Source organism: Hetaerina americana, unplaced genomic scaffold (genome assembly GCF_022747635.1).
Source record: "Hetaerina americana unplaced genomic scaffold, ioHetAmer1.1.p SCAF_2, whole genome shotgun sequence".
Classification (NCBI taxonomy): domain Eukaryota; kingdom Metazoa; phylum Arthropoda; class Insecta; order Odonata; family Calopterygidae; genus Hetaerina; species Hetaerina americana.
The window spans coordinates 23231453-23248446 of NW_027286763.1; the positions used below are offsets into that span (position 1 = coordinate 23231453).

At 40.9% G+C, this 16994-nt stretch overlaps 1 protein-coding gene across 2 annotated transcripts in view; it reads left to right on the forward strand.

Annotated features, from left to right (window-relative positions):
• The window catches only part of LOC139687716 (PI-PLC X domain-containing protein 1-like), a 31098-nt gene extending 19529 nt beyond the window's left edge, over window positions 1–11569 (forward strand). For both annotated transcript variants that reach the window (XM_071584974.1, XM_071584975.1), the window contains 2 exons: window positions 2253–2770; window positions 8106–11569. In XM_071584974.1, coding sequence (XP_071441075.1) covers window positions 2253–2770; window positions 8106–8462 — 875 coding nt within the window. In that variant the 3' untranslated portion in view covers window positions 8463–11569. The remainder of the gene's footprint in view (window positions 1–2252; window positions 2771–8105) is intronic.
• Window positions 11570–16994: the final 5425 nt, after the last annotated feature.

A 16994-nucleotide genomic window follows, 5' to 3' on the forward strand; every position in this document is an offset into this window, starting at 1 on the left:
CCCCGTTCTACCTTTGTCCTACCCGTCATGCCTATCACCCACATCCTTAGTTTTCCTCCTTTTGTTGAGAAAGGTAGTTGTGCTACTGACATACATGTATTCAAAAACCAAAACTGTGAGTGTCTCTTTATGTTGTGTTTCTAAGTTTAAATACCATCGCCACACTTGTGAATGACCTTATATTTCACTTCATTGAACATTTTCCCTTAAATTTAGCTTTTTTAATTCAAAATGTAGGAGTTTTTACTTCTGATATTTTGATGATTATGTATCTCTGTGGGGAAGAACTAGTACCTGAAGTGTTGGTATGTTTTTCTATTGATTTACCTTGGTGGGATAATCTACCAAAGTACCAATCCATGAACGAATGCCTTAATGGTGGGGTACATTTGTGCGTTTGATGTCTAGAGCTATACTGGCGGGAACAATGGTATTTGCTCGGGGTAGCGTAGAACCCACGCCAAATAGGTCGTGAGGAAGGAGCCAGGCGAAAGGTAATCCGCGCAGCAAGTGTTCCTCCGCGAGGTGGCTGAAAAGACACCGCTTCAGTGTGGAGAGCAATTCAGTGATGTTGACATGTTGAAAACACAGCAAAAAACGACGTGAGAAACCATTTCAATAACTCATCACTGATAATATTACGGAACCATTTAAGAAAATGGGTCCTCGAAACTACGGAACTCTCTCCATGGGCTCCCGTGTCTCGCCGGGTAGCGGAGGAGGCAGGGCCTCCGCATTTGTTACCACGCGAAATCTCAGCAAAGGGTAACCGAAAGCAGCAGCATAGAAAAATAACCAGAAGAAGACCGAAGCAGTTCAAATTAGAAGTTTGAAACGTTAGGAATATGTTGACGACAAGGAAATTAGGATATACATAACGGGAGATGGTGAGAAGAAATAAAAGATATTTTAGGGCTATGCGTGGTGTGACTGAAAGACAGAGGGAATTGCTGGAGCGTTATTTGATAGATAGAGCACAGTGGATGGGGAAAAGAGCAAGCGAGCGGTAGCAATGATAAAGAACAAAGTGGGAGGAATATGCAAAGTGAACTTAGAGTAAGCGACTATAGACTATGGCTCAGGAGTGAGAAAAGAGAGCGGGGAGAAAAAAATAGAGTACAAAGGGGTTAATCGAAATGAAATCTTGCCTCAATCAATGCGATAGGCATAGTTATGCGTGGAAAACACCAGGGTTTTCAGAGAGACAAGAGGCTGTTATAGTTAGGCACAGGTTCAGGAAGAGCGTAATCAATTCGTATTTTCCCAGGAGCGAATGCGCATTCAAGTCATAATTTCGTACAAAAGATGCGCAACTTCAAATTCGAAAGGATAAAAAATTAAGATGGTGGTGAAAATGCTATGTCGAGGCATCAACGAGTACGATGAGGAAGGAAAACCAAAGATAATAGGGAGTAGTATGATACATGAGACTAAAAACGGGATAATGTAAACAGAATAAGATAGAAGGAAGTTCAATGAGTTTAATAGTAAACTGGGGCGGGAAACTAGTTTGGCGCAAAAGCGCGGTGGACGACGCAATGCGAGGACTTATAAGTTGCAACTTAAGTTTGCAAAGGAAAGGTTTAATTGGTGGGTTGTACAGAGGGTTGAAAGATCATTTTGGTATTAGAAAGGAGTTATCCGCTCTCTATATTTAAGCTACATCAGAAATATAATTAAATGACCCAGGATAGACTCAAGGGAAACGGAAGGAAACAGATAGGATCTATGAGATGAGATATTAGGTTACGTATTGTATAATGTTAGGTAAAAAAGGAAACTGACGCAGACGCGTTTATCCAAGGACCAGACATACTTGTTTGCAAGTCAGAAAGGGTATTTATAGATTTAAAGCTAAATAAGGCCGTAGTATAGAGTGTAAAGCACTAGACTACAAACTGGGAAGTCCTGAATCAGGTTGTATGCGAACAACCTCAGCTTCACCCAAGGTGCTCGATTTTTCTGGTAGCAGCATATCTTCCTGGGAAACCGCAGGCGCCCCAGGGAATAAGAAACGGGCTTCCTTTATCCCGGTGCCAATGAATATCATTCTTATGGCGTGAGGTTAGACCTATGATCATTTGTAAAATCTTCGTGTTTATAACAGTGGTTTGGGTGTATTTATGTATTGCACCTCAAACTTTTTAATATTTGAGTGTCTGGGTATAAGATGTGTACAATAAATGAATTAAATCGGTCAGTTTTTTGAAAATTGAAATCTGAAATTCTCTCCTCCGTCAACCCGTGGGAAGGTGAGGGAGACCGGCTGACCAAGTACACCTACACCCAGGAAGAGAGCATTCTCCACCAGCTGATATTCGGCTGTCGCTACCTGGACATCCGGGTGGGCTATTACCCGCCCTCCGTCAGGCGGTTGGACAACGGCACGTGGGTGCAGGTCGACCCCGGGGACGTGCCCGACGAAGACGTGTTCTGGGTCAACCACGGCATCGTCAAGATCCGGAAGCTGAAAGTGGTGCTGGACTCGGTCAAAGAGTTCCTCTCGTCAACCAAAGAGATCGTCATCTTCGACGTGCAGGAGTTCCCCGTCGGCTTCTCAGGCTCCGACGACGGCCTCGCCGCCCACGTGCGCCTCATGGCCTTCCTGGGCCGCGAGTTGGGGCCGTATGCGGCAAACGTGTCCATGGGTGGTATGTGGTGGGACACGCCGCTCAACACCTTCTGGAAGGAGGACCGGCGGCTCATAATCGGTTACGACAACAGCGACGCCAGGGAGAAGGCGCAGGAGATCGCGGAGGCCGAGGGGAAGGTGAGGAAAGGCGGAGGGAGAGTGGTGGGCGCCTTCGAGGAACTTGAAATGGGCACCTTAAAAACGAGGGTGTCACAATGGGAAACATCCTGTATATCCGCGATCTTTTTTGTTACTAACATAAACAACGACCTGAAATGGATCCATACAATCCTCTCTCGATTTAGGGTTTTCCTGATTTTTTTCAAGAAAAACACGTCACATATCACATACAGAATATGTTGGACTTCAAAAAGTAAACAGACTCTGCCGTTAAATTGTAAGTTAGTTACAATGGGTGAAGAATTCTTCATTTCACTTTCCCCTAAACTCTTTATTAATACCACGGGTATATTAACTAAGACTACAAATTTTTCGATTTCATTTCCCTAGGTACTTTCTCCATTTCGCTATATGGTATTCCTAGGCCCAAATCTTGTTCACGTTCTACGGCATTTTTGATGGGAAAAATGATTGTGTACGACTCACAAAATGTATATTTTCATTTTTATATCCAGGCTATTTTAGAAAAGAACAATTCATAACTCTTTTTTTGATAAAAGTCAGTCAGTTGAATTTATTGGAAATTTATTTTTACGTAATGTAGTTAACAATTTGCTTTTGTATTCAACAACACATCTCTGTAAGATATAATATATTGCCACAATAAAGGACGAACTAACTTAGACACACTCGAATCGCACATAAAAGATTACATTGTAAAATTAGGAAACACGTAATCAGTCCCATCCTCGATTAAACCAGGGAAATTACAAGGTTAAGTTGTAAAAATATAGAGGTGAGCCGAGTGAATCATGGTAAAACTGTGATTTCAAACTTAGATGAGGAGATGGGAGCTGGAAACTCCGTTCTGGGAGTACTGATGACGGTGCCGCTTCTAGCCAGTCACCTGGCTCATAGAAACGTTTATTTGGAGAATTTCGGAGCAAGTGTTCTAAAAATAAAGGACAGCATAAAAAACCAAAAGTTGCTGATCTGATTGGGCGTGGTGCGACAAGGTATCCGGAAGGAAATGGGATGAAACAATTTGATGCTTGGGGCGTAAGAAATCTATATGAACCAGTAAGTAATTTTGAAGTTACGATAATAGATTCGACAGGAATTACTTTTCAGTCTTATCTTGTAGCAACCAAGCCGGAGGCATTTTAATAATTTAAATGCATTTTAGGGCTTATTTATTAAAAATAATTCTGAAAAACTGAGGCATATTCGTTCACCTATTAAAGCATGGAAAAATCATTTTTGTAAACGCAAAGTAATGGATCACTTAAGCCGCGATTGATAGTTGCGTAGAAATCCGTATTATGTAAAAAAATAGAATATTTTCTCGAACCCATGAATGGTTCTGTTCTGAAAATAACCGCGGCGTTATGAGGGAGCTCTTGTTCCACTTCTGGGTATCCGCTCGTCAAAAGTTGGCATTATTAACGACAGTTCCGCCTCCTGTCCTGGAGGTGTCTCCAAGTGGAAGTTAATTCGTCTGAATCAAAGCGTCCAGCCAGCTAGAGTGGACTGGTCTAGTCCCCGCAAATCACTCTGGGGCCGGTGGCGAAACTGCTGATGCCAAACTGATGAATGTGAACTTACGCCGTGGAGAAACTTTCATGGGGAAGTTTTGCGCTACAACAAAAATACCTTCATTCATGCATTTATAGGAATTTCTTTTTCATCGCTCCAAGCGTTAATGTTCAAAGGTAGGGGAATTTCTTCTGTATTTCTTTGTCTTTGTGTTTCGATGTTATCTGAAATCCGATGATACCTTATCTCCAAAAGAACGTCCATCGATGTGGCAGTCTGCGTTAATTTAAAATTATCCCAAGGAAAAAGATATTTGAAAGTTAGTTTGAGTATTAATGAGAACAGTCGGAAATAGACGTCTACTTGATGTTGACAAATTTTAAAATTTTGAAATTAAATCAAAAAATCGTGGGAACCAATGCTGGGTAGGTGGTATCATTGATTACAGTAGTTGTTAGGGAGAGGTTACCAGTAGGTGAGGTCATTTGCCCCATTGGGAATAGTTGAGTAATTTTGTTGGCATAGGATGTTCAGGGAACAAGTAAATGGCGGAGAGAAAAGCCCAGTATTGGCGCTCATGTTTTCCATTAACGAAATACGCCCATGGATATACCATTTCAATGTTCCATTCGCTGGACGCTGACTCCCACTATAAGTGCTCTCCACAAAGTGCACTCCCAAGTAGGAATCGGAATGGATGCCACAGAAATATTGTGACACCGCCGGGATTCGAAACCGGGTCCTCGGGGTGGGAAGCTCGTTTATTAGCCACCGCACGATCGTAATCCCCCGTATCAGTTGTGTCTCTACAATAATCATTAATTCATTTTTAAATGAATATCTCCAAAACCAATATAGAATCATGAATTGAATCTTACATTCTATTTTGTTAAACTAATCGGTTATTCTGATTGGGACCTGTGAGAAATTGGGAATAAGTGAAATAATGTGAGAAGGATAGGTATTACCGTCGTAGTGTATACTATGGTGAATCGAAAAAATGATGAAACTCAAAATAATACTGGCATGCGAAACGCTCTATTTTATGGATGTCAAAAACTAAAAATTACATTCACAATTTACATCTTCTTGCTTAACTTTTCACGCGTTTTTCCCTCTTGGAGTTAGCACATCCTCAAGAAGTCTGATATTTAATTACGTTGTGGAAGTCATTCCGTTATATGTAATTTAGAATGAGGAGCTCAGAAATTGTATTTCTCAGGACGTCAGCTTCATTCCAGGTGACTATGGCGACGAATATCGAAGGTCTAGGTGTATGAACTATTATGGAACGTAGTTGCACGATCACCCGAGTTTGTCCCGGGAGTTGGAAGAGTGCCTCGATAATAGCTGACAGAGCAACCTAGGGGTCGGTGGAGGGTGCTGCTGCTGATGGAGGTGCAGTTCTAGGCTGAGGCGCTTCTTGAACGCGACGTTTCCGGCCTAGGGTATCCGGAGGTTGACTGTCGTCCCCGTGGTGGCCTGAAATAGACTCGAGATTGGTGGAAATACCGCCTGGCCGCAATTTGGTAGGGGAAGGCGCAATAGGGATTGTGAACGCCGGATTGACCGGAGTCGGGACGAGGACCTTTCGTCCTATCTATGACAGCAAGCTTGGCTTCCCTCTCCCGTTGAAATGCGGAGTGATTTCGGCCGCTGTTGCAGCACAATGCATTTCCTTGGTTCATATCGGCTCGGGGAACCACTGTTGCAAATGATCTGATGTGTGCCAAATTCTTGTTTGGGGGTCCTTGACATTGTTTCGCAACACGAGTACCAGAGTAGCCTAAGTAGCAGAGCGCTTATAACGCCGCCTCTTGCCGGATGATGAGCAGAAAGAAGGCGCACTTCTTTAAGGCTACACAGAATACAGGGATGCCCAGGTTGATTCATATCCTCTTGGAGCAGGTGACTGGGAGGTCTCGGATGGCGTACGTATTAACGGAAGCAGACAGTTTTGGACCCAGACGTGAGCAGCTCGGCTCCGGAGTTGGTTAACATCAATGGCTGCACCCCATATTTCAGAGCTACATTATGTTGCCGTCTACTGAATGAGATACCATAGATATTTGATCTTTAGCCGTGGAGCAAACCAGAAGCAGTATCTTGGCGTGGTCAGCCGCTACATACGCATGTACCACGATTGCAGATGGGCGAACATCAGGCTGTTGGAAGACGCCGGCAGTTGTCCCTCCGCTTGGCAGGGTTCTTAGCATCTTCACCACTACATGCTTGTTGTCCGTGTTCGGGTCACGTTGCATGACGATTCGCATTCATATAGCATACATAATCCAATATATCCTCAATATGGTCGCGTGCCAACATACGTATACACCTGCATTATCCAATAGATTGACCGTATCTGCTCGTATTTCTAACAATAACGATCTTTCATTCACCTGGCCCATGTTCACGGCCCTTATCCTCAATTTCTCATTCATCGCGTTAAACGTCGAATAGATGGGTCATCCTCCGTAAAGCCCTGATTTAGCACCAAATGACTTCTTTTCATTCTCGTTTATCAAGAAAAAATTGCGTGGCCAACGTTTTTTGCATCCAAAACCATGTTTTGGAGGTACCTCAATCGGAGTGGAAATAGGGTTACGAAAATTGCTTCAAGCGCATGCAAAAGTGGATTGATTATCATGGAGAATACTTCGAAGAATAAAAAAGCCATTTTCAACAATAAATTACTGCCTTTTTATTATTAGGCTCAGAATATTAATAGCAACCCTCGTATAAACTGTCCCATCTACTCTAGCGTAGGCTCTCAAATGTCACAATCCGGCTTAAACTCCAGAATCTCACTATCTCCATTTTCTTACGAATGATCCTCATCTAATTTAAATCACTCCATTTCTGTAATTAACTCACCACTTATTGCGATTCTTTGGCTGACTGGTTCCATAAAGCTTGATCTCAACTAATCTAGATAATTACATCTATTGCCCTCCTGATTTCACTCAAATCTCCAGTTCTTCCCATGCCATTTTCTCTTCATTTACTTTGAAAATCATGGGTGATAATGGGTGCAGGATTCGTTCTGTTCCCGTCGACTCCCAATCCTGTCGATCACTCCTGAACCCCTCCCTCTTACAGGGTGCGTCCCAAAAGTAATGCAATTGAATTACCCGCGCCGCTCCTTTTGGTCGGAGTGGGATCCGACCACGTGGAGTCCGTGGGGGGGACGCTAAGCTTTGCCGCGAAACCAGTCTCAGTGCACCGCTTCCCACGACCAATCTTTCGATGACTTCTTCTCTGTTTCGGTAATTGAAACCCTTCTCAAATCTGCAAGTAGCATAGAAGTGAGAACCCGCGAGACGGCGCATATCTGGGTACTCCATTAATTTAAACCTCCCTGGCTGAAGTTATCCCACTGAATCCATCCAATAGCCACTTACACATCCCCTTCTCCGTTTCCTATTCATCCCTTGCCTCCTCCCCCCACCACCCACCACACACATCCTCGCCGCTCTTCTGCCGAGAAAGGCATTCTGATGATGACGGCCATGCCCTCGAAACGTCAAAACTACATGTGTGTGTGTTCTTTCTTTGCTTAAATGTCTTAATCAATGTTTTTATATTCATGTGCGTTGCCGATGAGCGTTGTTTCGAATATATATAGAAACAGATATAAGGAAAAGGGATAGGAACACACATAAAGGACGAACACAATAGAGGTGGGGAAGGCGGAATCGAACGGATCACAAGAGTAAAAATATTTCCTTGACCGGGACTCGAACACCGGATCTTTCCACTTGCCGGGCGGATGCTCTTAACCACTTGAGCTATATATATAATTTTCCATTCCCGTCAGGGTCGCGGGGGCAGCATAATCTGGAAGGAGGTGACGCAGAAGTGGGGTAACGTGCGCTCCACAGAGGACCTCCGCGCGTACCTGACGGCGGTCCTGGGGGCGCCGCCGTCCAGCGTGTGGTCGGCAATGGCCGAGCTGACCCCCAATGCATGGGACATCATCAGCGACGGGCCGGGCGGACTGCGCAAGATGGCCGACGCCGTCAACCGCAACGTGAGTGAGTGGTTCGGCGGCACGTGGGGCCACTACGCCAACGTGGTCGCCACCGACTATTTCCGAGCCAACGAGGTCGTCGAGGCGGCGATCGCATGGAACTTCCGAAGGGCTGTGTGGAGCACGGAGTGCCGAAAATTGTGATGGCGCACCATCGGATTACGACGCTCGCTTCTTTATTCCCACTTCTTCTGATTGTCAGCCAGCCGATCTTTGCACTGAGGTTGTCTTGACTGCATGCCGAGAGAAGATATTGGGAATTAGACGTAATCGCATGACGAGGTCGCATTTCAAGACGTGATAGGGAATCCGCTTTTTGGGTATAAATAAGTAGCAAAAATATTTCTGGATCCGTTAATGAATTATAATTTTTAAAATATGAATACACCTTGACAGAGTAAGCTAACTAAAATTATTAGAAGACAATCACAAGGCAAAAAATTGGTAAATGTAAAAAGCATGAATGCTTTGTGGCCCTGAGGTATTCACACCCCTCATCAATAGTAGACGACTTTGAAGTGGCTGAAATTGTACTGTTCAAATGTGGATGGTGCTTGTAAGGGCAAGAGTGAAGGTTGGGAGAGGGGAACGGTACACGGTGAATGCAGGCTACAATGAAATGGGCTGGAGCGAGATTAATTCAAGACATGAGGAAGGGAATAATTATGCAATTCAGGTTTCAATTAATGTTTGGGAAATGGTTAGCGGAAGGGATGTGTACTGTAATGTATTAAATCTGCTTCATCAGTAAACTTAAAACAAGGGGTATATGTGGCAAATGGTGATTCGGGTAAACACATCTGTATAAATTGGCCAACAAATGCAAAGCTGAGAGTTACTGCTGCAGATTTAGTGCTCAGTAGCCATAGTATCATCAAATTTTGTCAGTTAATTTGGTTCTTTTATTTTATCTCCTGACTCAATTGAAATTTTTTAGAATTATCCTATTTTCTGGTCGCATGTTAAATTTTTTTGTATAAATAATTAAACTGTATAGTTACCAATGTAATTTTTTTTATCCTTGCCAATAGTTATAATAGTGTAATCTTCAGGATTAATGTTCTTGGTTTGCCTTGAATCAAAGGAGAAGCCATGGAATCAGTCGTGAGAGACGACAGTTATTTTTGTCAAAAATGCAGAATCTCACCACAAAAATATAGATTCCACCATTTAAAACAAAACTGGGAAAGGTTCATTGAATGGAATGTAAAGATTTCTTTGCTCTTCATGGTTTAATCAATAGCTTGGTCTGCTGGTGTCCATCACATGGCAAGAAAGAGGCTGGCTGGCAATGACCGGATTGGAGAGCATATTTCTTGTGATCAGTCACTTCCTGATTGGATGCAAACAATGTGGAGTGGACAATGACATACAATTAGGCAATGTTATTTTTTACTGTCAGTGGTCCTACATGTATTGCCTCTGGTCTGATTGTTGTCATAGTGAGAGGGAAGAAGCCAAGACAATAATTTTCACACCATATCTTTGATAGAGACATAAAGCAGTTTTAGACCTCTGTATGTACCTCAATACAACTATTTTCCCTTAATTTAGAAACAAATAGTAGAAGTGACTAATATCAAATAATAATAAGGGAAAAATGACCAACAGAAATTATCCTATCCCCAAAAAACCAGTGTTCAATATGAAAATCAGTTAGCCACCACTTATGCAGTGTATTACCATTCAGCCAAGTGGTTTTTATTCACTCTGAACTAATTTATAAAACTTGAAACCTAACCTTTTCAAGCTTGAACTTACTCATCAGCTGGAGGTGTGCCCAGGAAGTATTATTTTTCTACAAACCTCTAACTGAACAAATCTATCATTAGGTGCCAAGCCAGAACAAAGAAGGTAGCAATGGCAAATAATAATGGTGGCATTTGGTCAGGATCCTATTCCTGGAAATAATATAAATAAGGTAGGAATAGGAAGTTACCTAAGCATGAAATAAATTGCAAATTTTTTCTGTAGTACATTAGAGCTTACTGACATTCTGGAGGTATATATTGATGGAATCAGGTACGTTTTAGTAAATGCGGTTAAGTCAAGATGGCAACTCAGCATGCTAAAACTAGGGAGCTTATGAGGGGTTGAACATCATAAGTATTTTTCTATCAAATGAATTGTATACTAAATTCAATTGATTAAACAGTACACATTTCAAGTTTCATAATTGCCTTAGTTTTTACTATCATCTGTGGGCTCAGGATTAGAGATCTGAGAACAGTATTTAGATAGAGATGATGTGCTGACATCTCCATTCACATTTAAATGGTTGTTGCATTTGCTAACAATTGAGTGAGTAGTGTGAAACCAATGCACTCCCACGTCTAGCACTCCAATTTGCAAATTAGATTGATAAGTCCATATCTAACATGACATGGGTCAAGGAGACATTTAACCTTTATTTTGTTCAGCCTCTTGGATTTAAACAAAAGAAGCATTCCATTTACCCCAGAAAGTTGCCAATGGGCCGCAAAGCACTTTTGTACATTATCTGTTTGGAGCTTTCTTGTCAAATCATAATCAGCTCTGAGATCAGTCATTGAAAACTTGAGGACCTCCAGTAATTTCTTTTTGGAAAGATAAATATGATGTCTTTTGTCAGCCCAAATTATGTAAGACTGGAATTTCTCCTAACATCCGGCAATGAGAAAATCCTAGGAAAACAGAAACAGGCAACTGTCATTTTCTTTAAAAGGATACACCTCTGAAGCACTCCATGCACAGGGGTTTTGATATTTACAATATTTCAGCATCAGGATATCACCTCCATAAATTCAATATTTCCTGGAAAACCATAACTGGCTCAGGGAAAGGAACTTGCCTCCCTACCCTGATGTGTGAATTTCACATGCCATCAGGCTTAGTACTAGGTGAACTCTACCATCGCCAACCAAGCTGACCTCTGGGATGATTACTGTTTTTATGGTTTTTTTTAAATTCAATAGTCCCTGAGAACTTCAAAGCAGTCAAAGTGGTATCATCAAAAATGCTGCAAACTAAATTAACCTTCTGTGATTCAGATCTTGAAGGATGTCCCGATTTGTAATTAAGTCAAGGTGTGAACCTCTCCAACTTCTCTTGTTTCTTTCTGTATTATTTTGGAGTGCATAATTAAAATCAGGAATTACCAGTGTCTTCTCCAAATAATTGAGCCAATTAATCATGATGATCATAAAAATATGGACTAAGTCAGAAAAAAATCAACTGCACTCACTAAATCAGCAATAGAAGGAATACCATTATTCCCAAACATTAAGCTGAACATATTTCTGTTCAATCTATTATTGTAAGACTAAATAGAATTACATTCAGCCCATGAACATGGATCAGCTTTAGAGCCATCTTTTCAAATCATTCAGAGACCTTTCAGAATGATTCAAGACTGGAGTTAGAGGTACAATCTCTTTAAGCCTCCCAAAGGCTGAACTGACCTTTAATACCTGTACTGCTTTGGTAACTTCACATTTACTCTTACTGGCATTTTCAGTGAGATTTCCTGCTTTGTAATTGATGCCTCAACTTGCATTTCATTGATTTTCAGAATTTGCAAGCAGACTTCTGCGAGCACCATAAATGAAAAAAGAATAGTCCAGGTTGAGTGGATACTTTCTTTACCCAATACAAAATGGTATTGCCCCATTAGGAACTGCATGGTAATTACCTTAGAACATGTGCCACCATTTTCAATAAAGGAACTCAGTTTTGGAAATATCTAGGACAAATTTGTCAAGATTTATTTGGAAGTAATCTCTCTTGCCCAAGAAATATTTCTGATTAATATATTTGTTAACTGAGACCATCTCTGAAGTCGGGGGATCGAGATGGTGCGGGGGCTAACATACTGGCTTCCCACCCTGAGGGCGTGGGTTCAAATCCCGGCGGTGTTGAATATTTTTCAGTGGTATCTCGATCCCTACTTGAGGTGCTTTGTGGAGGTCACTTTGAGTGAGTACACCGTCCGTCGGATGGGACCTTAAACTGCGGACCCCTTGGTGCCTTTTGTAAAGAGTAGGCTAATGCCGACGCCGGGTTTCTCTCCACCCTTCATCCTTTCCTGGCCATCCCTTATGGTGCAAATGACCTTAGCTGTCGGTTGCCTCCCCTAAAAACTACTATCATCTCTGAAGTCTATTACTTAATGGCAGAATCCAGTAAAGGCTGAATTGCTTGCCTCTAATTGTTTTTTATACACCTTGGCCTTAAGATTGACGTAGACAATTTTAAACCAATGGAATATGTTCTCCAAACATCATATACTTGTACTTTGGTCAAGATAACCATCTATGGTTGATCTTATTAAATACCTTAGAAAACTCTGAATATATTGTGTCCACTTGAAAGCCAGTTTCAAAAGTATTAAAGATTTTCCATTGTAAACAGGCCTTTTCTGAGGTACTGTTGAGACACTAGGATAATTTCTATTAGGGGGGATAACTTACATTTCACCTTTACTTTCAGAATCTTAGCAAAGCATGAATGAAGAGCAATTAGGCGTTAATTTATAACATTAGATTTATAATCGTATTTAAGTATAGAAAATAAATAACAGAGTTTCAGGAATGCCGGAAAATGCCATCATTAAAGGATTTGGTAAATATAAATGGATGAAAATAAAAATGGAAATGGGGAAACTAAGGAAATTCTTATTTAAATAGACAAGAAGGAACGTCATCTGTTCTACAACCTTTGAGTCAATGGTTTTTCACTTTATAATTTCATCAACAGGATGAAAGGTAAATTTTTGGAAATGAAAGGAACCTCAGGTTGTGATGTATCATATACTGATCAGAAATATCTTGATAGTCATCACCTTTCAGATTTAGGAATATATTACAAAGTGATCTGTCATATTTTTGCAATATATTTGCATTGTATCAAAAACAATATTATAAGAGATATTGTTATTAAACATACTTTTATATGATTCATGATTGCTTTGAAGCAGCTTTTTGCATTTAGATCTGCAAGTGGGGAATTTAACATAATCAAACATAGATCTGAATATTTGTTATTCTGAAAGATGATGCATTTTTCCTTTTAATTAATTTTTAAATTCTGAAATTGTTGCATTGAAGTGCAAATTAGCAGATGACTCCGCTAAAAGTTACTGTTGCGGCATCTCCCGCAGTTTCTTTGGAATTTGATCAAGCTTCAGTTTATCAGTCAGCTGAGGGGTTGCAAACTCTGTTGAGTGCTTTGGAAATTCAGTGTGATAGATATGGAATGAGAATGTGACTGTGGCAAATTTTGTGATTTTTGAGAAAAAGAAAAGCTGACTTAAACCTTAAAACAGGAGTCCATAAACTTGAGCGGGTGAAAAGATTTACCTGTCTTGAAATTGTATTGGGCCCAAATGGCCGAAGTAGTAGGGATATAAGAACAAGAATTGTATAAGGCAAAGAAGCTTTAACAAGAGGGAAGGAATTGATGACAGGGATGGTGGTATGGATGTTAAGAAAAACTCATCCAAACCTAGATATGGAGCGTACGACGCAGAAACATGGCCATTGAAGTGTGATAGGATGATACATGTAGATTGGAGGCTTATTAAATGTGGGTGTGGAGGAGGATAGAAAAGGTGAATGGGTAGAAAGGAAAACAAAGAAGAAGTACTAGGTATGGTGAGGGAGGAGGAGGAATTATTGAGATACATGCAAGGGAGGCAGGAAAGATGGATGTAGTGTGTTTTGGTTGGCGATGGGATGTTGAAGAGTGTAATAGAGGGGAGAATATTAGGCAAACGAGCAAGGGATAAGGGAATGGAATTGGTATGTTTGATGGAATGAAGAGAGATTACATTAATGTGTAGCAGCATTGAAGAGGGACCTATTTTAATGTCAGGTTGTGTTTTGTCAGATGGGGCAAGGAAATGTATTTCTGAATTATTCAATTGGCTTTATCCATCCAATACCTTCCTTAGCTGGATATCAATCATAATAATATTATAAATATGTATAATTAATAGAATTAATCTATCATTTTAGGTTAGGTTTTCAATGAACCCTGGGATTACAGACTTTTCTTACGATCTAACTAATATGATGCAAATTTCCTTAAATATCATAATACATATTTCAGTAACTAATTCTTTAACTCTGCAACCTTACTTCCTAATGTAATTCCATTCCTTATGCCTATTCTCTTCCCTCCACCTTGCTTTACCTTAATTTGACCATCTATTAAAACCCTCAGCATATCATTTACTCTCAATATCTCCTGTATCAACTCGCCCAGCCTTCCTTGAATTTATTCCAAAAACCTTCTCTCTTCACCTACCATGACTAAGTACTTGACCACATGTTTTCACTAGCATTTATTTCATTTTTTCATTCTTTTCCGTTCTACTCATCCACTTGTGAAAGCACTCCATACTAAGCTAAACCCTCAACAACCAAGTTTCTGAAGCGCATCAAACTATATCGAAGTGCTGTCTCTCAACCAATATGTCAGTCTGTCTGTTGCTGACTTAAACATAATGCTAATTTTATTGCATTGTAAGAAGCTCTTCATTTTCATTGTATTACTCTTCTGCAATATTATGCTCACTCCTGTATTTGAATCCATGGAGCCTTTGTGATCTTGTAGCTGCCAAAACTCTCCTCCTTCAGTTGATTTCATTTTGCGCACAGATAAGTTGCCAATTTCGATTCCCCTCATTTCTCCCTTCAAATTTTCTATCCTTCAGGTTCTCTATGACCCGAGTGACCTAGCATTCTAAAACTCAGTTGTAAATTGACTGACACATGTTACTGATATACCCTCTTGAGAAGTCCATACCCAGAGAGATCTGAATGATTGACTGAATAAACCTCCACAATGATTGAATTGGTGAGCTTCCATCATTTCTCTTCTTGCATGCATCAAAGAAGAACAGAAAATGTGTAAGTTACTGCTCCTTGGGATGGCAATTTGGTGGTTTCCTTTAGCCTTCCAAATTGTAGTGCTGCAGCCATTAAAGTAATTTTTACCCTGCTTACAGTAGGATTAGTGTTGCTGCACTGACCATTACAGCCTCCCACTTCACTCATAGAAAGGAAGGCTGGTGCACCCTCCATCAGTGTCTTATTGTTATGGCAGCAACCACTAGCCAAGCCATTGCATCATCATAGACTTTCGTTGAATTTTTATGCCATCTTACCCAAGGATGTTCATATTTGTCCTCTTGGTCTTTGTATAATAAATGTGCAACCCAAGTATAATATATAACATCTATACAATATAGGAAAAAATAATGAGTATATTGAAGAAAATAGGAATAGATTGGAGGGACAGGAGGCTAATCCGCAACCTGTACATGTCTCAGACTGCTCAAGTGCGAGTGGGGAACAGTGAGTCCGGATGGGCAGTGTTAGGAAGAGGTGTAAGGCAGGGTTGCCCATTATCACCGTTGCTGTTCAACCTGTATGTAGAGGAAATGATTAAGGAGGCATGGGAAGAACTGGAGGTAGGAATGAAAGTGGGCGGGGAATTCGTAAAATCAGTTAGGTTTGCTGATGACCAAGCTTTAGTTTGTCAGTCAGCCAAGGGGTTGCAAGCATTGCTGAGTGAATTGGAAATTCAGTGCGACAGGTATGGGATAAGAATTAATATTAATAAAACAAAGGTTATGCGATTTTCTAGAAAGACAAAGGGTAAGCTAAACATTAAAATAGAAGGGCAAAAACTAGAGGAGGTAGAACAGTTTACGTATCTCGGTAGTGTTTTGGACCAACATGGTCAAATTAGTAGGGACGTAAGGAGAAGAATTGCGCTAGACAAAGAGGCTTTCACAAGGAGGAGGGAGTTGATAACAGGGATGCTGAGTAAGGATGTTAAGAAAAGACTCGTAAAAACTTTGATATGGAGCGTGGCTATGTACAACGAAGAAACGTGGTCATTGAAGCAGGAGGATAGACATAGACTGGAGGCTTTTGAAATGTGGGTTTGGAGAAGAATGAAGAAGGTGAAATGGATGGAAGAAAACAAATGAGGAAGTACTTGGAATGGTGGGCGAAGAGAGGGGTTTGTTGGGAGCAATCCTATGGAGGCAAGAAAAGTGGATGAAGGGGGTATTGACCAACAGTGGGATATTGAAGACTGCAATAGAAGGGAGAATGCTAGGCAAACGAGAAAAGGGAAGGAACAGGACAGGGATGTTGGATGGGATGCAGGGAGGAAGGAAGTACTCAGAGATGAAGAGGGACCGGATATAGAGTAGGATACTGAATTTTGTATTTTTTTTAGGAATCACAAAATATTTATTTAGTAGCTATGCCCATCTAAAGACCTACCTTAACCAGTAGATTACCTAATTGTAATAATACATAATATAATTATCAATGGATCCATCAAGTCAGCTGCTGAGACCCAATGAGAACTAGCAAGATAAATCATTCAATGGACACCTAATAATTCTCACTCATATTGCATCGCATACCCAAATGGTGGTGGGCACTAAAGACTCATTGTCATTGCCATATTATCAATGGACTCGTGCAATAAATCCATAGTTGATTGTTGATCCTTCCAGGAGGATGCATAGAAGAAGAGGTGGCAGGAGTAGGTATGGGGAAGGTGAGAGGGGGAACCTGTAGTCATGGCAATGAGGAAGATAAAGTAGGGTGAAATGTCACATCATTCCACAAAAAAAGTACTAGTCCACCTCTTACAATGAAGATTAAATATTAA